Source organism: Nuphar pumila, chromosome 11, assembly GCF_984573655.1.
Source record: "Nuphar pumila chromosome 11, dmNupPumi1.hap1.1, whole genome shotgun sequence".
Taxonomy (NCBI): Eukaryota; Viridiplantae; Streptophyta; class Magnoliopsida; order Nymphaeales; family Nymphaeaceae; genus Nuphar; species Nuphar pumila.
The window spans coordinates 118,905,311-118,932,756 of record NC_143259.1 but is presented as its reverse complement, the minus strand read 5'-3'; the positions used below and the strand labels follow the sequence as shown (position 1 = coordinate 118,932,756).

Here is a 27,446-nt window from a genome sequence, read left to right as displayed (position 1 = left end):
GGTACCTAACAACTTTGATCTGTATCATTCATTTTATCATAATCAAGTAAATAGTTGAGTTCTCACTTAAACCTTGTCTAGCAAAAAGCCATCAAAGAGAAATCAAACACATTCAGTAAAGATTAATTTCCAATCGTTTTTATGCAAAGTCCTAATTAAATTTTAGCAGTGCTTGTGAAAAATGGTCACAACAAATGTGAAAAATTCAACAGACATTTTCAGCATTATCAGCCTTCAACCTGGTCCATGGGTAACATTGATTTTATCATAATCAAGTAAATAGTTGAGTTCTCACTTAAACCTTGTCTAGCAAAAAGCCATCAAAGAGAAATCAAACACATTCAGTAAAGATTAATTTCCAATCGTTTTTATGCAAAGTCCTAATTAAATTTTAGCAGTGCTTGTGAAAAATGGTCACAACAAATGTGAAAAATTCAACAGATATTTTCAGCATTATCAGCCTTCAACCTGGTCCATGGTAACATTCTTCTGTTAAAAAAAAATCTTAATCGTGACTGAGTTCCCATGAGGACACTGTTAAAATACATTGTATACATATACCTGATATACATATATTCATGCAATATATGTATATGATGGGTATTTTAGTCATTTCATATGTTGTAATAAATACAGTCCAATAGGGACTGTATAGTCTTTTTAGATTTTTTCTTTTCTTTTCATTTTTAATATAAAACCTATGTCACAGGGATTCGGCTAGGAGGGTGCCGCACCCGCGTCGACGCGACTCGACGCGGGTGCCGCACCGGGTGCGGTCAACCCGATCCTGGGTGCGTTGACCGCACCCAGGATCATTAAGGTCCATTTTAAAAAAAAAAAAAATTGCCCAAAGTGGGCTTCTCGATTTTTTTTAAAAAAAAAATTATGCTGAGTCAGCTGCTGTGCTGACAGCTGCTGTCAGCAGCTGTCTGTCAGCTGCTGACAGCAGCTGACAGCTGCAAAATAAAAAAAAAACCCTATTCCCCGACCCCCTTTTATATATATATATATATATATATATATTACATTTTTGCCCCTGCCGCACCCCCGCACCCGGGTTTTTTGGAAGTGCCGAATCCCCGCACCCGCACCCGCACCCGCACCCGCACCCGCGCCCGCACCCGCACCCGCACCCGCACCCGCACCCGCACCCGCACCCGCACCCGCGCCCGCACCCGCACCCGCACCCGCACCCGCACCCGCACCCGCACCCGCACCCGCACCCGCACCCGCACCCATGTGACATAGTATAAAACTGTTTGTGACTGTTGGGAAGCAGTCCAAGGACTGTTGGACTGCCTCCCTTCACTCCCTTTTTGACTGCTGTATAGCCTGTATTGCTCTATAAATAGAGCCTTTTGTAAGTGTTAATGTATGCTTTTTTGAAGCATACTTGTTGAGATTATAAAATCATTATTTTTACATTGTGATGTTGTGAAGTTTGTATTTTGTATATCTCCCTTGTTGAGATTGTAATTGGTCCATTAGAGACCATATTGTGATTCATGCACTTGTGTATGTGATTGTGCACATCTTGTTTCATTTCAGACACATGGTTGTTTGTCTTTGTTGGTTAAGTAGTTTTTAATTTTGCCAAGTTTTCAATCTGACCCCAACTGTGGCCTGAGATTGTACACATGGTAGAACTGTGATGGTTTCTTGACTTTTATGCATTATCGTGGTCACCATGTCACTCTTCCAGGCATTGCTGTGCTCTGTAATGGGTGTTTTTTTCCCGATTCACACATTCTTGGGGATTAAGAAAGTTCTTGTAAATTCTATCTCTTAATTTTGTTTCCTCCATTATATTGTGATGTTGAATTTGTTAATGGTCTGTGGAATTGAATATATTTGCTTTATTTAGCTCTATCTTTCCCTTGTTCAATGCAGATGTTGAAGAAGCTAACCAAACAATTAAACGGAGAGGAATGGACTTGGAATAACTTGAACACTCTTTGTTGGGCTATTGGATCAATATCTGGATCTATGATGGAGGAGCAGGTACTTTATCTGAATCTTGTACAAGTGGGTGTTACCATTTTCATGAACAGCAAACTATATTGTGACAAACAACTTATGCTTACACTTTTATTCTACTGAAAAACTATTCTATTGTAAATGAGTTTGCTAATAAAAAATAAAAAATAAAAAATAAAAAATAAAAAATAAAAAATAAAAAATAAAAAATAAAAAATAAAAATAAAAAATAAAAAATAAAAAATAAATAAATTTTGACATAAAGATGAACTTATTGTGCAAGCTATATATATTTTAATGTCAAAACTTGATTTTTTTCCCATAAACTTGCTTTCTGGACGATACACCTCTCCACAAGCTTTGGAAAACATGCCTTTAACCAAGTATGCTTAAGTAGGACACGAAGTTCCATGAAGAGAATGATCAATTGCAAAACTGGCCTAATCCAGCTTTTGGGATTTTCACTATTTTTTCAGTTCGTTGATGAATATGATATTGGATCTTAAAATATACAGATAATGAGATAAGTATATATGATTGGGACTTGCTGATTGTGGTTCTCTTACCACTAAAATGCATCTCTTTACCTCATTTGCCAATGTTCTGTCATGCCTTTATTTGAGCTTTCATGATGCTTTTGTTCTTGCTCCCACTCTTTCACTTGACTAAGTACTTGTATTTTTTACGTTTGTCCTTGTTTGTCGTTGGTTCTTTTGTTGTAATGCTACTTTTATTGTTTTCTTTTTTATCTTTTTCAGGAAAATAGGTTTCTGGTTATGGTTATTCGTGATTTGCTGAACCTTTGTGAAATCACAAAAGGGAAAGATAATAAAGCTGTGATTGCTAGTAACATTATGTGAGTATCATGGGTAGTTTCAATGTTTACCTTTTTCTTTCCACAACACCCATACTGCTTCTTATGCACATGTATATTTATATACCTGCTTATGGCTGCCTGGGGTGTGGTGACAAGTATGGTATGTGCTCTGCTCTGTGTACCCATAGATGCATGCACCTGGTTGTCCTTATTTTCCATAATGTTAACTTTGCAGGTATGTGGTTGGACAGTACCCCAGGTTTTTGAGGGCTCACTGGAAATTTCTTAAGACTGTTGTGAATAAGTTGTTTGAGTTCATGCATGAAACTCATCCTGGAGTTCAGGTCAGCTCTTCAGATCAGTTTTTTTTATATCACCCATTATCTATTTCAGGATTTCTCTCTGTGTCTTTGTTCTGTAGTAAGCTAGTGTATTAAAATGTGTTAGACGGGTATGGGCCTGCTTGATAAATGTTGGATCAGCCTTTTTTTTTCATCAATGATGTGTTTAACTACAATTGGTCAATCAAGATTTATCTACATGCTTGTCTTAATTATGTCTTCTGGGACACATGGTTTTTTAGATATTATCTAGTTGTTAAAATATATATGTGTATATATACATATATATTTATTATTCTTATGTAATAAGTAATACCCACTAAGGGTATTTTTGTCTTTTCACTCATTGTAATAGTTGTTGTCCACTAGGGACATTTTTGTATTTTTTTTCTTCTTTTTTTTGTATTTGTGTCATTATGTAGGGGCTATACGGTCATTGAGACCATAGAGTTGTGGGAAGCTTCCAACCGTTATAAATATGACTTATGGGAGCTCCCACTTCATGGGTTTGTCTATAAATATGGGACTTCAAGTTCCCATTTGTTAATGCCTCCCTTAAGCATTTTATGAGCAATAAGTGCTATTTTTTATGTTGTTGTGTTGATCTTTTTGACTCTTGATGTCTTGTATACACTTTGTGCGCTTGTGTAGTGCCTTAGTGCTTTGTGTATTATCCCATATTGGGTTTGTAATAGTGCATGCGTACTTTGCTTCTGGATTTCTGCATACTTCATTACATGGTATTAGAGCCATAATGCTCTTGGACTTGTGGAGAGTGGCCATCATGTGTTCGTGTGCTCGGGGTGATTGAGGTAATTCAAGGATAGGTATTCTTCCATATTTACTTCTTTATCTCCTTCTCACATTCAAAATGAAGCATGATTCCAAGATAGATATCTCATTCAAACTAAATGGCACAAACTATATGATGTGGGCTTCTGCCATGGATAATAGTATCAAAGGAAAAAAGCTTTGGGGATACACAATGAGCACTATTCTTGAACCTCAACTTTTGCTCACCAAGAAAGAAGGAGAACAAGTTAAAATTCTTGAAGGAGATGATCGTGTCAAAGCCATTACTGTTCATCAATCCAAAGTAGAGGATTGGGAAAGCAACCATTCAAAAATTCTTGCATGGTTTATAAATGCTGACATAAAAATACGTGTCAACATTGCTAAGATTAGAAAGGCCAATGAAGCATGGTCATTCATGAAGGGTACATATATTTAAAAGGATCTTGCAAAGCAATATTTTTTGCAATAAAAGATAAGAACTACCAAGCAAACGTGACATGAATGTCCGTGACTTTTTTAGCGCCCTATCTCCTCTATGGGATGAGTTGGCACTTTTGGAGCCAAAATGGGTTGCCATTGAAGATGTGAAACTTTGGCGCCATTAAATGGAAAGAGAACAATTCTTTCAATTCTTGTATGGTCTTCGCCCCGATTATGATCAAGTGAAGTCTTCTCTTTTTCATAGATCTACTTCTCTTTCCCTAGATGATGTTGTTGCTGAAATATGCCAAGAGGAAACAGCTAGAATTCATAGAATCTGATATTCAATCACACGAAGAGAGAGAGAACGAGAGGGAGAAAGTATGTTGTTGTAGAGTGCCAAGATTCCTTACACAGGAATCAGCCTACCAGACTTCACATTATATATTTGCTTAATACAAGGATTAGGGTACCGAAATACCCTTTTACAATAGATCTAAATTACAATATAGCCATTAATGAATATGCGTCATTCCTGTAAATAATGAACACGGATTGGATCTGGATCCTAGATCTAGACCCAAAATATGAAAGACGACTTTTTTTTCACCCTCTCTCAAGTTGTACATAGTTTTGAACCATGAACAAATTTGCCTTTTAACATCCAAAATCTGTCCTTGGCTAAGTCACAAGGACTCGGCAAAACAGGTGTCGCATCCGCGTCGACGCGACGCGGGTGCGGCCAACACGACCCTGGGTGCAGTCAACGCACCTAGGGCCATTTTCGTCCACTTTTCGACATTAAAAAAAAATCCACGATGAAAAGGAGGATTAGGGCAAATTTTTTTTTGCCTAAATCTCTCCTCTCCCACTCAGCTCGAGCTCTTTCCTACTGACGCCACCTCCTAGGCTCCTCTCCTTTCGCAGGTACGTACCCTCTCTCGCTCTCTTGTGTCGGCAGGGGAGGGGTTGAGCCCCCCCTGCGCCCTCTTGTTGGGTCGGCAGGGGAGGGGCCGAGCCCCCGCCTGCTTCCACTGATTTCGGCAGGGGAGCCCCCCCCCCCCCCCCCCTCTCACTCTCTTGTTAGGTTGGCAGGGGAGGGGTCGAGCCCCCTGCTCCCTCTGATTTCGGCAGGGGAGGGGTCAAGCCCTCCCCTCTCTCTCTTGTTGGGTCGACAACCCCCCTCCCCCCCCCCCCCCCCCTCGCTCTCTTGTTGGGTCGGCAGGGTAGGGGCTAAGCCCCCCCTGCTCCCTCTGTTTTTGGCAGGGGAGGGGCCGAGCCCACCCTCTCGCTCTCTTGTTGGGTCGGCAGAGGAGGGGCTGAGCCCCCCCTGCTCCCTCTATTTTCGGCAAGGGAGGGGCTGAGCCCCTCCCTGTTTTTGGCAGGGGAGGGGCCGAGCCCCCCCTCTCGCTCTCTTGTTGGGTCAGAAGGGGAGGGGCTGAGCCCCCTGCTCCTTCTGTTTTCGACAGGGGAGGGCCCGAGCCCCCCCTCTCGTTTTCTTGTTGGGTCGGCAGGGGAGGGGCTGAGCCCCCCCTGCTCCCTCTCTTTTCGGCAGGGGAGGTGGTCGAGCCCCTCCATACTTTTGGCAGGGGAGGGGCCAAGCCCCCCTCTCGCTGTCTTGTTGGGTCGGCAGGGGAGCCCCTCCCCCCTCTCGCTCTCTTGTTGGGTCGGCAGGAGAGGGGCCGAGCCCCCCCTGCTCCCTCTGTTTTTGGCAGGGGAAGGGCCGAGCCTCCCCTCTCGCTGTCTTGTTGGGTCGGCTGGGGAGCCCCTCCCCCCTCTCGCTCTCTTGTTGGGTCGGTAGGGGAGGGGCTGAGCCCCCCTACTCCCTCTGTTTTCGGCAGGGGAGGGGGTCGTGCCCTCGTCCTTGCTCCCTCTTATTTCAAGGGAGGGGCTGAGTCCCTCCCTGTTTTTGGTAGGGGAGGGGCAGATTCCCCCTCCTTGCTCCTGATTTTATATATATATTTATATCAAGATAATGTCTGCATAATTGATTTGAAATTTTGAATGTATTTTTTTTAATGTTTTAGGATAAAAATGACGGATAAAGGAAAAGGACTTGCGTCATCTTCATCCCAACATGTGAGTTCTGCTGCTAGTTTTGCTAATAGTTATAGTGGGATTGATGATGTGGGGCCACTATGGGTACATGTAGATAAACTTGCAAAAACCGGAGAAGGAGGTGGTGGAAACAAGAGATTTCGATGCAAGCTCTGCGAAAGAGATTTTGTTGGGTCTTACACAAGAGTGAAGGCTCATTTGTTGAAGATACCAGGACATGACATTTCAGGATGCAGAAAAGTTGATGAGGCAATGCGAAGACAATACAAGAAGAATATGAGAAGAGAAAGACAATGGCCGATTCTTCTGCAGTTAGTGTGCCATTTGAAAGCTACCAAGAAGATGCTGAAAAAAAAGAAATGTCAATGTAGGAGGTAGAAGAACGATACAAGCAACATTCAATACATATGGGAGAGAAGAATTGGATAGAAAAGTTGAGAGGTATTTTTATTCTAGTTTACTCCCATTTAATGCCGCTAGAAATCTTTATTGGAAGGATTTAGTAACATCCTTGGCAAATTGTAATTTGAGTGGCTATGTCCCTCCAAGTTCAGAAAAAATACGAACCACACTTCTTGTAGAAGAGAGGGCAAATGTTTCTATTGTGTCTGATGAATGGACAGATATTTAAAGGCGTCCACTGATCAATTTTATTGCTTATTCACTTAGTGACCCAATATTCTTGAAAGCAGTTGATGCATCTGAGGAATATAAAAATGCAGAGTATTTGAAGAGATTGTTTATAAAAGTCATAAAAGAAGTGGGTGATCAGAACATTGTACAAATCATTACAGACAATGCACCAGTTTGTAAAAGTGCAGCGTTGAGTTTGGAGAGTGAGTACCCTCGTATTTTTTGGACTCCCTGTGTAGCACATAGCTTAAATCTGACCCTAAAGAGCATCTGCAACCCCAAAGAAGAAGAAATATCACAAGCATATGCTTTATGTTCATGAATTGAAGATTTAGAAAGAAATGTCAAAAGCATTAAGAATTTTGTTGTTAACCACCATCGTGTTAATGCTATATTTAATAGGCATTCTGATTTGAAATTGTTGAAGGTCGCTGAAACACGTTTTGCGTCCATCATTGTGATGGTGAAGAGGATTAAAATAGTGAAGAATGCTTTGATTAACATGGTGACTGATGAAAATTGGACATTCTATCGTGCTGATGATGATATCAAGGCTCAAGAAATTAAAAAATTCATTCTTGATGATGAGTTTTGGGACAAAGCGGTATACTTCCTTCAATTTACGCAACCTATTTGGGAAATATTAAGAGAAGTTGATAAGGATGAGCCCATGCTTCATGAGTTTATGAAACGTGGGATAATATGATTGAAAAAATACAATCTATAGTTTTCAAGCATGAAGAAAAAAAATCCTGCATTGGATGATTTAGAATTTTTTAATCATATTCATTCAATTTTAGTCAGAAGATGGGATAAGAGCAACACTCATTTGCATTGCATGACACATTCTCTTAATCCAAAATATTATGCAAATAAGTGGCGGGCTGGTGATATTGGTCGTGTCCCTCCAAATTTAGACTCAGAGCTATCAAGACATAGAAATATGTGTATGATAAGACTTTTTCCAAAAGCATATCTTCTACATCAATTCACACAAGAGTTTGGAAAATTTTCATATTCGAGATTATATGGACCGACATTATTCGCGAGAGAAGAGGATAATATAGATCCTATCACATGGTGGTCAACATTTGGATCAGAAACACTTCTTCTCTAATGTCTTGCCTTAAGGTTGTTATCGCAGCCTGCTAGTTCATCTTGTTGTGAAAGAAATTGAAGTACATATTCTTAAATCCACAACATGAATAAAAACAAACTCACCAACAAGCATGTAGAGGATTTAGTATATGTTTATTCAAATCTTCGATTACTTTCGCGAACCAATGATGAATACATGTACTAATTTGCTCTCTTAGTTATTTGATTATTTCTTAGTTTTTCATTTAAATATACTTGTATTGTATTTAACATTTTCAAATTGGGTTTGTAACGCAGACAAGGAACATCCAAATTTTGGGATGTAAACCCAGAAGAGTGTGACTTTGTGGGAGAGCATGATTTCAACATAACAAACATGGATTTAGCTGAGCCCAATATTCCTTCTAATGATGCATTTGATGATGAAGAAGAAAATTATTAAGATCAATTATTTCATTAGGATATACTTTTGTATGTAATTTAGTTCTTTTCTGCTTTACTTATTTGATTGATATTTAGGTTGATTTATGTAATTGCTTTACTTATTTGATTGATATATTGCATGAATGATGATTGATGAATGATATTATGACAATATTAAATGTTAACTGTTAAAACTTCAAAATTATATATATGTTACATTTTTGCCCCTGCCGCACCTCCGCACCCTAGGTTTTTGAAAGTGTCGCACCCCCGCACCCGCACCCATGTGACATAGGTCCTTGGTGAGTCCCTTTGTAAAGAAGTGAGCAACTTGTTCAGTAGTCCGGACAAACTCAGGTTCAATCTCCTTCTCTTCAACCTTTTGTTTTGCAAAATGTTGATCTATTTCAATATGGTTGGCACTGTTGTGATAAATGGGATTAAAGGATATGTTGACGGCGCTTTGATTGTCACATAAGAGAAGAGATCAGGAAACTGATTCTCCTACTTCTGTTAACAAGTGCGTAATCCATATTGCCTTTGCTGTGGCAGCTGCTATTGATCTATATTCGGCTTCTGTGCTCGACCTGGCAATGACCTTTTGTTTCCTACTACAAGAAACTAGGTTGATACCAATGAAAACACAATAGCTTGAGACTGCCCTGCGTTCATCTGGATCTCCTGCCCAGTCTGCATCCATGTAAACAACAAGTTCATGTGCATGTCTATTCATCATCTTTCTATATAGAAGACCATCTCCGATAGTTCCCTTCAAATACCGAAGAGAAGACCATCTTCAATAGTTTCCTTTAAATACCGAAGAATACGTTTAACAACTTTCATATTTCCAACACGCGGCTCATGCATAAAATAAGACACCTGATTAACTGAATTAACAATATCAGGCCGAGTGAAAGTGAGATATTGCAGCATCTCTACTATGGTGCGATATCCAGTAGGATCCTCGTACACCTCTCCATCTTGGAAACTGAGTTTCTGATGAAAAATACTTGGTGTGCCTAAAGGTTTGCAATCTTTCTGCTGAGAACATCAATGGTATACTTATGTTAGGTGAGAATCATTCCTTCAGTAGTCTTGTCAACTTCAACTTTAAGAAAATATCACAATTTATCAAGATCCTTCATCTTAAATCTGTGATTTAGGAGCTCTTTGACCTGCCCAATATGATCATTAGAGTTACCTGTAATGATAATGTCATCTACATATATCAATAACATAGTAACTACATCTTGGCATTGGAATACAAACAAAGAGTGGTCAAGAAGAGATCGACTAAAACCATATTTTTGCACTTCAAGAGAGAAACTGTCAAACCAAGAGCGAGACACCTGCTTCAAACCATATATAGCTCTCTTTAACCTGCACACGTATTTCTTAGAGTCTCCTTCTGCATATCCAGTGGGCTGCTCCATGTCCACTTCCTCTTTCAGATCCCTATGTAGAAATGCGTTTTTGACATCAAGTTGACTAAGCGTCCACTGATGCTCAATAGCTAATGATAATATAATTCTAATGGTGCCCATTTTTACAACCGGACCGAAGGTCTCATCATAGTTTTGTCCTTGCTCCTGTGTGAAACCCTTTGCAACAAGTCTTGCTTTGTATCGTTCAATAGTGCCATTCGGTTTGTACTTTATTTTATACACCCACTTAAACCCAACTACATTTCTATCATGCGGTCTGAAAACAATATCCTAAGCACCACATTCATGAAGGGCCTCCATTTCTTCATTCATAGCTTCTATCCATCTTTAGGAATTTGCGACTTGATAAAATGTTGTGGGTTGATATTTCTTACCCAGAGAAGTTAAAAAGAGTTGGAAGTCCATCGAGAAATTTTCATAATTGACCCATCTTTCAATCGGATGTCGAGAGCGAGTAGATCTTCTGACATCAAGGGTTGGAGTAGGGATAGAAGGATAATTCATGTCCTGGTTAGAAGTGGGGGGGGGACCTCCTTTTCTCGCTGAGAATAAATAATGCCTTTATACCTTTCGGGTGCCAAGAGTGGTTCAGATGTCATACTTTCCTAAGTAGCCTGGTCGGCATCAGACATGGTTTTCCCATTTTTTTGAATATATTCTGAAGGACAAACATCATCATTACTAGAAAAGAGTTCAAAATTCAACCAGGGGTAATAAACCTCAACTCCAGAATAAGTGTTAGCATGATGATCAAAGTTTAGTTCATTAAAAACAACATTTTTGGATATTTTGATGCGCTTACTCTCAGGATCATAGCATCTATATCCTTTATAATCATCTACATATCCCATAAATCTATATTTCAAGGCCTTGTCCTGAAACTTATGTTGCATTGAACTGTCAACATGAACATAACATACACAATTGAACAAACACAAGTCATGATAATTTGGATGAACTCCATACATGGAAAAGTAGGGTGATTTGTTTTTCAAAAGTCATGGGTAATCGGTTTATCACATAAAATGCCAAATGGAAAGCTTCTGCCCAGAAAGTAACCGAAAGATTACTATCTTGCATCATGCTCATTGCACTCTCGACAATATGACGATGCTTTCTTTTAATAATCCCATTATATTGAGGTGTATGAGGGCAAGACACCTGCCTACTTATTCCATTAGTTTAGAGGAAATTAAGTCATTAGAAGAGAACTCACCCCCTCCATCACATTGAAAACAAAAAATATTTTCAGAAAAATGATTCTTAATAAGGGAATGAAAATTCTGAAACAATTTAAAAGTCTCATATTTGCATTTCATAAATAAGATCCATGTGTAACGAGAATAACTATCAACAAATATAAGATAATATCTAATTCCAGAAATATAGGAAACTGGAGTAGGACCCCATACATCAGAACATATAATTTCAAAAGGTCTTGAATCTCTTTCATTAATATAATGAAACGGTAGAACATAACTCTTACATAAAAGACAACTAGAACATTTTTTATCATCGACACTTAATCCTAAACTTGACTTGGGAACGAGACTGTTTGAGACAAGCTTTTCAATAAAATGACTATTGCAATGACCTAGACGATCATGCGAAAGATTTAGCTTAATAATTCAGAAACACTAAAGACACTCTTAGGAAGCACTGAAGAGGACGATGAGGTGAGCTTCAAGGTGGGATCAACAGGACGAACACAAGTAGAAGGATCTTTTTGGAAGACGTACATATTGCCCTTCCGTTTTCTTTCAGCGAACGTTTCCCTCGTGCGAAAGTACTTGACACGAACATAAAAAGTAGTAAACTCAATTGAAGCACTAATATCATCAACAAACTTAGAAACAAAAGCAATGTTTTTCTTGATATTAGGAGCGTGAATGACATTTGAGAGACTGAGAAAAAATTGTGACATAGGAATAACAATGTTTCCAATATGAAAAATAGAGTGGTGAGATTCATCCCCAGTGACATATTTCTACCAACATAAGGAACAAGAGTTAGGAGCTTACCAGCATCACCAGTAACATAAGTCGCTAACATACCAAATACTCTGATCATTAGTGAAAAATTAGGAGGTACGCTGGGTGTAGGTAATATTCCATGACCTCCTTATCCATTTCTTACTTGACCTCCCTTTCCTCGAAAATCATAACTTTCACATCCTCGCCCATAAGCAACCCCCGTGGCAAGCACATCTTGTGCTCCAACGTGGACATGAATCTCTTCAGAAAATCCCTTTATGGTCATTTTGTTAAAAATAAAATTGTATCCAAATACCCAATAAGGGTATTTTTGTCTTTTATCATATAGTACAGTCCACTAGGGACTGAAATGTAATTTAACATTATAATAAATAAACTGTCATACAGCTTAGGCACAACAGTCAAAATATGACTGTTGGACACAACATTCAAAAATATGACTGTTGTGCACAACAGTCAAAATATGACTGTTGGGCAGCAGTCCAACTAGACGTTGGACTGCCACCCAACAGTCATAATAATGACTGTTGGAAGGCAGTCCAAAGAGCTGGACTGCCTCCCATGTGTTGGAGTGAGGCTCTATAAATAGAGCCTCACTCCCTTGTTATTCCTCAATGCTTTTAGAAGCATTTGAGGGTTTTCTCTAGAGTTTTTTCCCATCTTATAGGCTTGTATGCCTCTTGTGCTGTTTGATATTTTTATCTCTTTTGAGATTGTATTTGGTCCATTAGTGACCAACTTTAAGTGAGTTTATTAAAGCCCTTTGTTGGCATTGTGTTTGTTTCCCTATTGTTCTATTGTACCTTGTTTCATTACATGGTATCAGAGCGAGGTTCTTGAAGGAGAATCTCGTGAAGGAAGTGTTATTCGACCATTGATCATTCCCTATCTTCTCTAGTCTAAACTCAAGTATTCATTATGGGAGAAAGAGAGTTCGCCACCGTCATCACCTACAAACTCAATGAAAACAACTACTTGATGTGGGCGACGGCTATGGAGAATCATATCAAAGGAAAAAAATTGTGGGGTTTTGTTAGTGGTTCTACTAGTGAACCACAACTCAAATTGACTAGAAGAGAAGGAGATCAAGTCAAAGCCTTGTCCGAAGAAGAAAAAGAAAAAGCCTTAGAAGAATTCCAAAATAATATGGAAGAATGGGAGGCAAGCAATGCACAAATACTCTCATGGTTTATGAATACCATGGAGTTCAAGATCGCCACCAATATCATCAAATTCAAGAAGGCATGTGACGCATGGAGCTTTCTAAGAAGTACTTTTATCCAAAAGGATATGGCTAGACTTTATTATCTCCAAGATAAGGTACGTAATTCAAAACAAGGAGATAAAAGTGTAAGAGATTTTTACGGTATTTTATCTCCTATTTGGGATGAATTAGCCATGTTGGAACCAAAATGGGAAGGTTCGGCTATTGATATGAGAAGGACCCAAATCGAAAGAGAAAATCTTTTCTCCTTTCTTTATGACCTTCGACCGAAATTTGAGCAAGTAAGATCTTTCTTACTTCATAGGACCACTTCTCCTTCTATAAGTGAGGCCCTTGCTCAAATTTGTCAAGAAGAGATAAGACTTGGAATGCACAAGTCTAATGATGAGGTCCTTGCCATGGCAAGGCCCGGAAATTTTGTGAAAACATATAAACCACCTCACTTTGAGAAAAAGTTCAATGGAGAAGGACACAATGGAGGAGGATACAGGGAAGGATACAAAGGAAAAATTATTTGTCATCATTGTAAGGAACCCGGACATATAAGGCCGGAATGTCCCAAATTTAAAAAGGTGGCCGCCTTAAGTGAAGAACCTCAAGAATCAAGAAAAGGGGGCAGCTTCAATGAATTAAATCTTGCTCAAATAGCAGAAGCCGTCTCACAACTTCTTAAGGCTGCACCTTCTACATCCGGAGCTGCCATCTCTTCCTCGTCTCCTCCAGGTAAGACCTCTTGGATTCTAGACTCAGGTGCTTCTTTCCACATGACTCATAATGAGTCTCTATTATCTGATTGCACTAAATCATATTTTTCATGTGTGTCAACTGCCGATGGTACCTCTTTAAAAGTCAAAAGCTTAGGAAACCTTGATGATATTTCAAAAAAATTCTTTGTTTCAAAAGTGAGAGTCATTCCCAAACTGGACTTGAATCTTTTTTCGGTCTCTCAAATTGTTGACTATGGTTGTAAAGTATTCTTCTCATCTAAGGCGTGTTGGGTGCAGGATCTCCAGTCAGGGAAGCTGATTGGGCAAGGCCATAGACGAGGAGACCTTTACTACATGGATTTCCTGTGTTTACCAAAATACTCGTTTTGTAATCATGTCAAAGACATTAATATAGATCTTTGGCATAAAATATTAGGACACCCAAGTATATCCAAATTATTTTTTTTTTCATTTTTTAAAAAAAATTGTAAAGATAAAAATTTTGTATGTGAAGATTGTATACTTGAAAAAATGCAAATGATACATTTTTGGTCTAGAACCTCTCTGACACATAAATTTTTTGAATTAGTGCATTCGGATGTGTGGGGTCCCACTCATGTTATGTCAAAAGGTGGTTATTCGTATTATGTTACATTTATAGATGATTTTAGTAGACATACTTGGATTTACTTTCTCAAACACAAATCCGAAGTTTTTTCATGTTTTAAAAACTTTCGTAATCTAGTTAAAAATCAATTTAAAACAAATATTAAAGTCTTCTACTCCGACTCTGGGGGAGAGTTTCTTTCAAATGAATTTCAATTATATCTAAAAAATCATGGAATTGTGCATCAAAAATCATGCCCTAGGACACCTCAACAAAATGGGATTTCTGAAAGAAAACATCGTCGTATCATTAAAACTTTTAGAACCCTACTTATTTCAAAAGAAATTCCAAAGCAATTTTGTGTTGAAGCTGCCCTAACCGCAGTCTGTCTAATAAATAGAATGCCTTCTCAAACTTTGAAAAACAAGTCTCCTATTGAAAAACTCTTTAAAATTTCTCCTAATTTAAAAAAGCTAAAGGTATTTGGCTGTAAATGCTTCGTGTTTCTTGAAAAATACAGCAAACTCTCTCCAAAAGCCATAAAATGTGTCTTTCTTGGTTATCCTGATAATAAAAAAGGATATCGAGGTTATGATAAAACAAATGATAAACTCTATGTTTCTAGAAATGTTACCTTTCTAGAAAATGACAATGGATTTGATTTTGAAGTTCCTAAAAAAGAATACGAGTATGCTTTCTTATTTGATTTGTTACCCAATAAAGGTATTAGTAATGATATTGAAACCTTCGAGTCTATTAATGACTCAAGTAGTAAACCATCTCAAGATCTTCTTCAATACTCTAGACGAAATATTGGGGAGCATCCATGTGCCCTTGACAGATATAATCAATTAATAAATACTGAAGAAACTAGTGTTAGAAGATCAGAACGAACACATAGGCCTCCAAGTAGGTTTGTCTCATATGAATCCTTCTTACCAAACTACAGGGCATGTCTTCTAGCCATTCATTCCTATCATGAACCATCCAACTATAACGAGGCCAAAAATATAAACGAATGGGTTGAAGCCATGAAAATTGAATTAGATGCATTACACAAGGCTCACACTTGGGCAATTCAACCTCTTCCTATCGGAAAGAAGAGAATAGGGTGTAGATGGGTGTTTAAAATTAAAACAAAAAGTGACAGGTCTCTTGAGAGATATAAAGCAAGACTTGTTGCAAAAGGATATTCTCAAGAATATGGTATAGATTATGAAGAAACCTTTGCCCCAGTAGCTCGTATGACTACAGTTAGAACTCTAGTTGCTATAGCATCCATTCGAAAATGGCCGATATATCAGTTAGATGTTAAAAATGCATTTTTGAACGGAAACTTAAATGAAGAAGTATATATGGATCCTCCCTCTGGTCTGTCTATTGAAAAAGGCATGGTCCTTCGTCTTCAAAAAGCCCTATACGGGCTTAAACAAGCCCCTAAAGCATGGTATGATCGGTTCAGTGGTACGATATTAAAACTTGGATTTAAATCTTGTTACACTGACACTGCTCTTTTTGTGAGATCTACAGGTACCTCATTGATCATTCTTCTTTTGTATGTTGATGATATGATCATCACAGAGAATGATCAAAAGAAAATTGAAGATATTAAAATTTTGCTTAAAAAATCTTTTGATATGATTGATCTTGGTTTTTTGAGATACTTTTTAGGAATTGAAGTAGCCTACTCACCAAAAGGATATATTTTATCTCAAATCAAGTTTGCAGCTGATATTGTTGAGCGTTTAGGAATCACGGACACAAAATATGTTGATACTCCTGAAGTAATAAATGCGAAAATGCGAGCTGAAGATGCAGTATTATTAGATGATCCTACCTCTTATCGACAACTTATTGGATCGTTGATGTACCTGTCCATTACAAGGCCAGATATTGCGCATGCCGTACATTCTGCAAGTCAATTTCAACATGCGCCCACAACCGTCCACATGAGTGCAGTATTAAGAATAGTTCGATATATCAAGAAAACTATATCTAAAGGACTATTCTTATCCTCTTCCTCATCTTTAAGTCTTATTTCTTACACTGATTCTGACTGGGGAGGAGATCCCAATAACAGTCACTCAACTACTGGCTTTTGTGTATTTTTAGGTGATTCTCTCATTTCTTGGCGATGCAAAAAACAACAGAAAGTGTCTTTATCCTCTACGGAAGCTAAGTACAGGGCAATGGCTACTACAACCACTGAAGTTGTGTGGATGAGAGCACTACTTTCCGATATGAGTGTTGATGTCTCAGAACCTTCAAAGCTATGCTGTGATAATAAAAGTGTCATCTATATAGCCAGCAATCACACATTTCACGAGCGAACAAAACACATTGAGATGGATTGTCACTATGTTCGCGAAGAATATTTGAAAGGGACCATTACATTGCCATATGTCCAGTCCGAATTTCAGATTGCAGACTTCGTCACCAAAGCTCTTCCACTACCTCAATTTTTGTATCTTCTTAACAAACTTTCGGTGATTTCCCCATAAGTTTGAGGAGGAGTGTTAAAAATAAAATTGTATCCAAATACCCAATAAGGGTATTTCTGTCTTTTATCATATAGTACAGTCCACTAGGGACTGAAATGTAATTTAACATTATAATAAATAAACTGTCATACAGCTTAGGCACAACAGTCAAAAATATGACTGTTGTGCACAACAGTCAAAATATGACTGTGGGAAGGCAGTCCAAAGAGCTGGACTGCCTCCTGAAATGAAATGGGGATCTTCGAAACACGAGCTTAGATTAACAAGGGCAAGTGTCAAGAATGACACTAAAGCATAACCCTTAAAAAGGGTATAACTGGAAACAAAATAAAAATAAAAATGTATTCTTTATTGATATGAAAAACCAATTGCTTAAGAAGCATTGGAGTAAAATACAAGAGGGGCTGCACCCCTTTATATACACAGCTGAAAGAGGACTTAATAGAGCTGTTGGGCATAATCCAACAACTCTATTTAGAGCTGTTGGAATGTGTCAGTCCAACAACTCTATTGCTAGTCAAGTCTGGACAGGACTTGACTAGCAACAGTCATTCTAGTTCAAACTGAACTAGATGACATAAAGACAAAAAATAAAAATAAAGGAAAAAATTACAGAAAAGAAAGAAATGAAAAATGTATTTATATATATATAATAATATAATATTATTATATATAAATATATGTACAGTTTTACATTTTAACACTCCCCCTCAAACTTACGGTACAATGAGCGAAAGTTTGTCTAAGAGAAAGTGAAATCGGGGAGCAGCGAGAGGCTTTGTAAAGAAGTCTGCTAACTGATATTCTGAAGTGACATATGGCAGATCAATTATCCCGTGTAGATATTCCTCTCTGACGTAGTGACAATCCATTTCGATGTGTTTGGTGCGTTCGTGGAATGTTCTGTTACTGGCAATGTAGATCACACTTTTGTTGTCACAACACATTTGTGAAGCTTTTGTTGCTTCAGCTCCCATGTCAGCAAGCAGTCGTCGGAGCCAAACTACTTCCATGGTCGTGGTTGCCATGGCTCTGTATTCAGCTTCGGTGGATGAGAGAGATACCTTCTGCTGCTTTTTACACCTCCACGACATTAATGATTCCCTTAAAAAGACACAAAAGCCAGTGGTTGAGTGTCTGTTATTGGGATCACCTCCCCAATCAGCATCAGTATATGCAATTAAATCAAGAGAAGAGGAGGAAGATAAGAAAAGTTCTCGTGAAAGAGAGGACTTGATGTATCTGATAATACGCATGACTGTTCCCATATGAACAGAAGTAGGAGCATGTTGAAATTGACTTGCTATATGAACAACATGTGCTATATCTGGTCTGGTAATGGATAGATAGGAAAGTGCCTGACAAGCTGTCTGTAAGGAGTAGGGTCTGCAAGAAGTTCTCCATCATCAATCTTCATTTTAACATTAACAACTTCTGGAGTGTCAACTTTCTTATCATCAGTAATATCAGACCTGAAAACAATATCAAAAGCAAATTTAGTCTGAGATAATAAATATCCTCTAGGAGAATAAGCAACTTCAATGCCTAAAAAATATCTCAACAAGCCCAAATCAGTCATTTCAAAATGAGATTTAAGAAGTGTTTTGATTGTTTCAACTCCCTGTTTATCGCTTCCGGTGATGATCATATCATCCACATAGAGAAGAAGAACAATGATCCCTGCATCAGAATTCTTAATAAACAAAGCAGTGTCAGTTAAACAGAATTGAAAACCAATATCAATCATAACACGACTAAACCTATCATACCAAGCTTTTGGTGCTTGTTTAAGTCCATAAAGAGCTTTTTCTAAGCGAAGGACTTTACCCTTAGGAATACTTAGACCAGGAGGGGGTTCCATATATACTTCTTCAACTAGCTTTCCATTTAAAAAAGCATTTTTGACATCCATTTGAAAAATAGACCATTTTTTGATAGAAGCTAAGACAATTAAGGTTCGGACAGTAGTCATACGAGCCACCGGAGCAAAGGTTTCTTCATAATCAATCCCATATTCTTGGGCATAACCTTTGGCTACTAAACGGGCTTTATATCTTTCAAGAGTACCATCACTCTTGGTTTTAATTTTATAAACCCATCGACATCCTATAGTTTTCTTCCCTGGAGGAAGATCTTGAATATTCCATGTAGAAGCCTTTTCAAGTGCATCTAATTCAGCTTTCATGGCTTCTATCCATTTGATATCATTTTTTGCTTGAAAATATGTGGATGGTTCTTCATATGAGTGAATTAATGCAATAACTGCCCTATATGTGGGTGAGAAAGACTCGTATGATACAAACTTTCCTAGAGGCCTCGAGATTCGGGATGATTGTCTAGTTGGAATGTTAGAATATTTCTCAAGTGCACATGGAGGATTAGACTCTTGTCGCCTGGAATATTGAATACTAGTATCTCTATGAACTTCTTCATTTTCAACATTAAGATCAATAATTCTTTGATCATCATCAAAGTTACAATCAAGGTCATATTCATCAGATGTTGATGTTAGATCTAGCAAAAAGGAGTACTCAGTGACGTCTTTTAATTTTCTAAAATCAAAGAAGCTCTCCTTTTCAAGAAAGAAAACATTTCTAGACACATATAGTTTATTATTTTTGAAGTCAAAACATCTATAACCTTTCTGGTTTTCAGCATATCCTAAAAAGGCACAGGAAATCGCACGAGGGGAAAGTTTATCATTTTTGTCAGTAAATATGAAACATTTGCACCCAAATATTCTTAGTCTAGAGTAGTCTGGAGAAATGTTCATAAGTTTTTCAATGGGAGTGATATTTTGTAACGAAGAAGATGGCATCCTATTAATGAGATAGGTGGCAGTTAAGGCAGCTTCTACCCAAAAGTCTTTCAGGACTTGATTTGCTATTAATAAAGTCCTAGTGGTTTCTACAATATGGCGATGTTTTCGTTCTGCCAGTCCATTTTGTTGAGGTGTATAAGGACAAGATCTTTGATGTGTGATGCCATGCAATTTAAGATAATTTTGAAAATCTGTGGATAAAAACTCCCCCTGAATCTTTGCGAAAAATAGTAATATCATTTTGAAACTTGTTTTTAACCATATTATGAAAAGTTTGAAAGTATGAAAATACTTCAGACTTATGTTTGAGAAAGTACATCCACGTATGTCGGGAGAAATCATCGACAAAAATAACATAGTAAACAAATCCTCCTTTAGAAATTACTGGTGCAGGACCCCAAACATCCGAGTGTATTAATTCAAGTGGTCTTGAAGAGAAAAAGGTTATGTTCTGAAATGGTAATCTTTTCATTTTGCCGAGAATACAATCTTTACAATCAAATGATTCAGAGTTACAAAATTTCCCTAGATTTGGAAAATGTTGGATTTTGGCTATATGTGGGTGACAAAGTCTCTTATGCCACAGTTCCAACTCTATTTTTTGAATATTATAACAAAAAGCTTTCTTCGGCATTTTCAAAAAATCCATGTAATAGAGTCCTTCTCTATGGCCTTCCCCAATCAGCTTGCCTGACTGGCGATCATGTACCCAACAACCATGAGAAGGAAAAGAAATATTACACCCATAATCAGAAATTTGAGATACAGATAAAAGATTTAAATTTAATTTGGGAATATGTCTAATTTCTGAAATAAAAAATTTTTTTGTTTTATAATTTTTTTTCAAAATTTCCTATTCCTTCTATTTCAAGAGAAATCCCATCAGCAGTAAAGACCTTTGACACACTTGTTTTATTTTTAACACATTTGGATGGACTTTGATTATTTGGGGTCATATGAAAAGATGCACCAGAGTCAAGAAACCAAGAAATTTTACCTAGATCAGAAAAAGATGAGGCTGCTGCGCCGGTTGAAGCTTCAGATGATGAAGAGGCACCTTTGATGAGAGGCTGAAGAATCTCCATTAGTTGGGCCAGGGAAACTGGTGCATCCTGATCTTTAGGCTTCGATCCAGCAATTGCAGCTCTTTTTTCCCTCAGCTTCTTAAGTTTGGGACATTGTGGCCTGAAGTGTCCCGGTTCATGACAGTGATGACAAATAACTTTCTTCTTATCATAGTCACCATTTTGTCGGTTAAAGTGAGGAGGCCTATATGATCGAACATGATTCCCTAGTCTAGACACGGCTAAAACGGAATCATCTTCAATTTTTAAAGAACCTTTCCGGAGACGATTTTCTTCCATTGTTAACTCTTCAATAGTTTCAACAATAGAAGGAATTTTTCCCCGGTGAAGTAGGGCCGATTTAGTGGTTTCAAATTCCGTCATTAATCCAGTGATAAACTGATAAAAATGTTCAGCATCGAGTTGTTTCTGACGAAGCTCGATGTCTTCGGCACAATGCCACTTTGGTTCTAAAAGGGAAAGTTCTTCCCAAAGTTCGGACAACCCATTGTAATATTCACGAATAGTTTTGTCTCCTTGTGTCATCATTCGAACTTTTTCTTGGAGGTTGCACACGTGTGCAATATCTTTAAGGGAATACATATTCTTAAGGTATTCCCTTGCCTTATCGGCATGATCAAATTTGGCAAGACTTGAGCATTTTTTAATGTCAACGCTATTGATAAGCCATGACATTATCTTCGCATGAGATATTCTCCATTCTTTCCATTTCTTCTCGTATGAGGCAATAACCTTGATTTTCTCTTCTTCCGATAGAGGGACCTCTTTATCTCCCTCCTTTTTAGTAAGAGATAGCTTAGGTTCCGAATCGGAACCATCCACAATCCCTCATAAGCCTTTTCTCCATATATGGTGCTTCATGATTGAAGCCCATGTTACATAGTTCGTATCGCTTAGTTTCATAGGCATGATGGTGACTTTATCATTGTCATCCATCGATTACAAGGAGAGAAAGAATAGGGATAGAAGAGAAACAAGAAGGAAAATGAAAAAGAAAGAAAGAAAAAAACAATACAACAAGATGTGAAATCTTCTCCAATGAAGTGATAAAACACTTCTCTTCAAGTGGCGAACACTTTTGCAAACGGGCACGGAAACCGAGGCAGCTTTTCCTCAAGATTTAGTACTTCTGCGGCTCTGATACCATGAAATGAAATGGGGATCTTCGAAACACGAGCTTAGATTAACAAGGGCAAGTGTCAAGAATGACACTAAAGCATAACCCTTAAAAAGGGTATAACTGGAAACAAAATAAAAAAAAATGTATTATTTATTGATATGAAAAACCAATTGCTTAAGAAGCATTGGAGTAAAATATAAGAGGGGCTGCACCCCTTTATATACACAGCTGAAAGAGGACTCAATAGAGCTGTTGGGCACAGTCCAACAACTCTATTAAGAGCTGTTGGAATGTGTCAGTCCAACAACTCTATTGCTAGTCAAGTCTGGACAGGACTTGACTAGCAACCGTCATTCTAGTTCAAACTGAACTAGATGACATAAAGACAAAAAATAAAAATAAAGGAAAAAAATTACAAAAAAGAAAGAAATGAAAAATGTATTTATATATATAATAATATAATATTATTATATATACATATATGTACAGTTTTACATTTTAACACCTCCCATGTGTTGGAGTGCGGCTCTATAAATAGAGCCTCACTCCCTTGTTATTCCTCAATGCTTTTAGAAGCATTTGAGGGTTTTCTCTAGAGTTTTTTCCCATCTTATAGGCTTGTATGCCTCTTGTGCTGTTTGGTATTTTTATCTCTTTTGAGATTGTATTTGGTCCATTAGTGACCAACTTTAAGTGAGTTTATTAAAGCCCTTTGTTGGCATTGTGTTTGTTTCCCTACTGTTCTATTGTACCTTGTTTCATTACACATTTCATATTGAAAAAGCTTGGCACGCAGATCCTCAAAGGTAGGTAAATCTGGTAGACACAATAAGGAAGTAACATTCATGTAATAATCGGGCCCCAGCCCGCTCAAAATTTGCTGCACCATATTTTTGTGACTTACTGCACAACCCACAATGGCTAGTTGATCTGTAATAATATTCATTTTATTCAAGTATTCCATGATAGTCATGGAGTCCTTTTTCAACATTTGAAATTCCTTCTTTAAAAATTTACCCTACCTGAGAAACTTGCGAATATGTCTGAACCAGTCTATCCCATAACTGCATAACTGAACAATCATCTAGAATTGCCACAATCACCTTTTGTGACAATGTAGAAGTAATATAGGCAACCAACGCCTGATCTCGTTTCATCTAGGTTACATACTCTGGATTTCTGACATATTTAAGAGAAGATTCTCCCATACCGTTCTTGTCTTCTTGTGATATGAACTCTGGAAGAACTGGAATAGAGCCATCCAGATGTCCAAAAAGATCCTGACTTCTTATGAATGGGATGATCTGCCTCTTCCAGGTTAAGAAATTAGAGTTCTTTAGCTTCTCGGTACGAGTTGACTAAGAAAACTTAGGAAAGGCCAGATTGGGAAGGAAACAAATCCATATTCCAAAGAGGGAGAAAATCGAAATTCAAGAATGAATGAAAACAAAAAAAGGAATGAATTCATAACAGAATTTTAGTCACAAATAAATTTGTTGGATTCATAACAGAAATTTAATTTTAAATAAAATCTGCCGCCCTTTTTCTTTTCTTTTTTTTTGCTGACGATCTGCAAACCAGAGGCAGTAAACCAGACCTTGCTGTAAAATCTGATCTGAACAGTGTTCGACCAATATTGAGCATGTCACTTAGATAGGATGAAAAAAAATCCAACAAAGCAATCAACAAAGAAGCTGATTAGGAAGATAAAGAAAAAGAAATTTAAGAAAAAAACAGGTTTGACGTGACCCTTTTTTTTGTTTTGGAATCATGCCGGGATCAAGATCTGATTTGACATGATTTTTTTATTATGAAATCACGTATGGATCACTTAAAGACAAAAGAAAGAAAGAAGGATGTTGAGAAAGGATTTTGGCAAGAAAGAAGAAGAGGAAAGAGAAACTATTTGAGAAGAACAAAAATGGCAAACAAGATTAGGGTTAAATGATATAAAGTAACCCAAAGAAATAACGAAAAATAAGAAGGTAAAATCATGATTTCAAGAAAATAATGTGAACAAATCTGAGATTTAGAAATAGCCTTACCGAGATTTGGTTTGAAATCAAAAGAAGAATGAAAGAAAGATTTGACAAAGACTATAAGAGGAAGAAGTGGGGATGGAAATGAATGAAAATGAATTACCTTAGGAAGAGACAAGAATCTTGATTTTGATGATCATAAAGAAGTCACGATCTTCAAGATTGGATCTATTGTTGCTCTGATACCATGTTAGAATTCATAGAATCTGATATTCAATCACACAGAGAGAGAGAGAACTAGAGGGAGAAAATATGCTGCTGTAGAGAGACAAGATTCCTCACACAGGAATCGGCACACTAGACTTCACATTATATATTTGCTTAGTACAAGGATTAGGGTACCAAAAAACCCTTTTACAACATATCTAAATTACAATCTAGCCATTAATGAATATGCGGTATTCTTGTGAATAATGAACACGGATTGGATTTGGATCCCAGATCCAGACCCAAAATATGAAAGACTACTTCTTTTCAGAAACTCGTCTTAGCATGTCTAAAAGAGGAGAAAATGAAGTGTTGACGGTATCTAATTCCGACAACCATGCGAAGTCTTACAAGCCTCCTCACTTTGAGAGGCAAAATAACTATAGTAATAATAATTACAGTGGTGGTAACTATGGTGGTAGATAAGCTATTTGCCACTATTGTAATGAGCCGAGACACAAAAACTAATTGTCCTAAGCTCAATGGTAATTTCAAGAACAAGGTGGCTTCCATTGAAGATTCTACACCCAAGAGAAATCCATTCCCAAGAGGGAGGAGACAAGCAAAAGAGAGGAGACTCTAAAGGCACATTTTCTCTTTCTCAACTATCGGAGGCACTTCAACAAATACTCAAATCATCATCTACATTCGGTGTCGCTATTGCCTCCTCTTCTCCTCTAGGTATGTATTCTTGGATTCTTGATTCAAGAGCCTCTTTTCATATGATCCCTTATAAGGATTTTATTTCCGATATATGCACCAGTCCGAATTTATCGTTTGTTTCAATCGTCGATGGGACATCTTTAAAAATTGGAAGCTTTGGCACTTTAAATTCAAATTTCTCTCACAAATTCTCTGTTCTAAAAATAAGAGTTGTTCCTAAACTTAATTTAAATATTTTTTTCATTTCTCAAATATCTGATTGTGGATGTGAAATCTCTTTCTCTTCAAAAGGTTGCACCGTGCAAGATCTTCGATCCAGGAAACGGGTTGGGCAAGGAACTGGAAGAGGAGATCTTTATTACATGGATTTTTTGTTTATTCCCTCTAAGTCATTTTGTAATTATTTCTAAGAAAAGGATATTGAAATATGACATAAAAGACTTGGACATCCTAGCTTTTCCAAGATGTATCTATTCCCGTTTGCGGAGACTTATTGGAATGAAAACAATGTTGTAAATATTGTATCTTTGAAATAAAATATATCCCCTTTCCACAAAGAACTTTTATTTTTAAAGACCTTTTAAGTTGGTGTATTCGGATGTATGAGGATCTTCTCTGGTCATATCAAGGGGGGGGGGGTATTCTTATTATGTTGTTTTCATTGATGACTTCACAAGATATGTATGGGTCTATTTCTTTGATATAAAATCAAATGTTTTTTCCTTTGATGAATTTCGTATGATGGTCAAAAATCAATTTCAAAGTAATATTTCTATCCTAAGACCTGACTCGGGTGGGGAATACATGTCAATTGAGTTTCAAAATTGATAGTGCCATGTAGGAATTCCTCTCGTACATAGTGATAGTCCATCTCAATGTGTTTGGTTCGTTTGTGAAAGGTTTGATTGCTAGCAATGTAGATGAAACTTTTGTTGTCACAACACAATCATGATGCTTCTTTACTCTGAACCCGTGTTGTGAAAAGCGTTGAGGCGTAGCGAGGCGCTCCACCAAAATCTGAGGCGAGGCGTAAAGCGTAAGCCTAAATTTTTTTTTTGAACTTAAAAAAGACTAAAAAATATCTAAAATTATGAATAAAAAAATGTAAATGTGTTGGGATCCAGTAATAGGTCCAAAATTGTGAAACATCATAACAATGACTTGGATCCTGTCAATGAACCCTATCCGGGTTTAGAAGAATATATATATAGCCAGATGTCTTAAGATACCCGAACCGCTCAAAAAACCTTTAATGTCATAAAACCATATCCATTTGATAGATCCAATCTCTAAAACAGGTTGGATCCAAGCTAGGTCCATATTGATAAGAACTATGGGTCTAGAATTGGATATGGACTCATTGTCAATACATGCAAAGACCTAACTATAGATGATATATATATATAGTGTAGGTGTGGTTTTGGATTTGGATACAAATCCAAATCTATTTTAAAAATCTATCTCTACGTTATATTGCATTAGATTGAGATTGGATTGGATCCAATTCCAATTCAATGCAATTGTGTTGTATTTAGAATTTGGCTGGGTCCGTTTGGACCCAAACCCAAAGCTATTCAATGTGAGACTCATTTTTGGTTTTGTTCGGATCTTGGATCCAACATGACCAATCCAATCTGAAATAACAACACCCAAATGATATATATATATATATATATATTAAATAAATATGTAATTAGATTGAGTTGGGTCCAAATGGGCCCAACCCAATCGAACCTCATTAACCGATTTCCCCTCTCTTAAGATGGTTTGGATCAAGGTTCGACCCACTTAGATTCAACCTAGATCCAAACACTCTAACCGACCCTCTTAAAATAAAGGGTTTAGATCGAGGTTGGATCCAACCCTGATCCAGACACTAGCCGACCTCCACCCCCGACTCTTCATGACAGTCTCTCTCTCGTTCACTCCTCTCTATGTTTCCCCCACGCTCCCTCTCAGATCTGTGAAAACACGTGAGAGAGAGAGAGAACCTTTCTTGAGAAATCGGCAGCCCAAAGTGTCTTGATTGCTGCGCTAGTGCTTCATTAGTATAGGGTTACAATTATCTTTTACAGGGACAAAATTGCCCCTTATAAGTAACACATGTTACATTATAATACAACTAAAGCAAAACTCGTGGATGGATATGGATCCGATATCGGATCCATATCCAATCCATATTCCACATTCTAATACCCTCCCTCAAGTTGTGCATGGGGTTGAACCATGTGCAACTTGTTCTTCAGATACCAGAAACGATGACTAGTAAGACTTTTTGTAAACATATCGACAACTTGGTCTTCTGAAGGCACATAAACTGGTTCAATCTCTTTGTCGGCTATCTTTTGTCTGATGAAATGTTGATCGATTTCAATATGTTTAGTCCGACTGTGATGAACAGGATTGAATGCAATTTGTATAGCACTTCTATTATCACACATAAGTGTCGAATTTGAGATATCCTCTCCCA

At 37.5% G+C, this 27,446-nt stretch overlaps 1 protein-coding gene across 1 annotated transcript in view; it reads left to right on the top strand.

Annotated features, from left to right (window-relative positions):
- LOC149823124 (protein EXPORTIN 1A-like) overlaps positions 1–27,446 on the top strand; it is a 94,743-nt gene that overhangs the window by 25,534 nt on the left and 41,763 nt on the right. Inside the window, exons 16-18 of the mRNA XM_089981441.1 lie at positions 1,891–2,001; positions 2,736–2,833; positions 3,030–3,138. Of these exons, the coding sequence (XP_089837567.1) occupies positions 1,891–2,001; positions 2,736–2,833; positions 3,030–3,138 (318 nt within the window). The remainder of the gene's footprint in view (positions 1–1,890; positions 2,002–2,735; positions 2,834–3,029; positions 3,139–27,446) is intronic.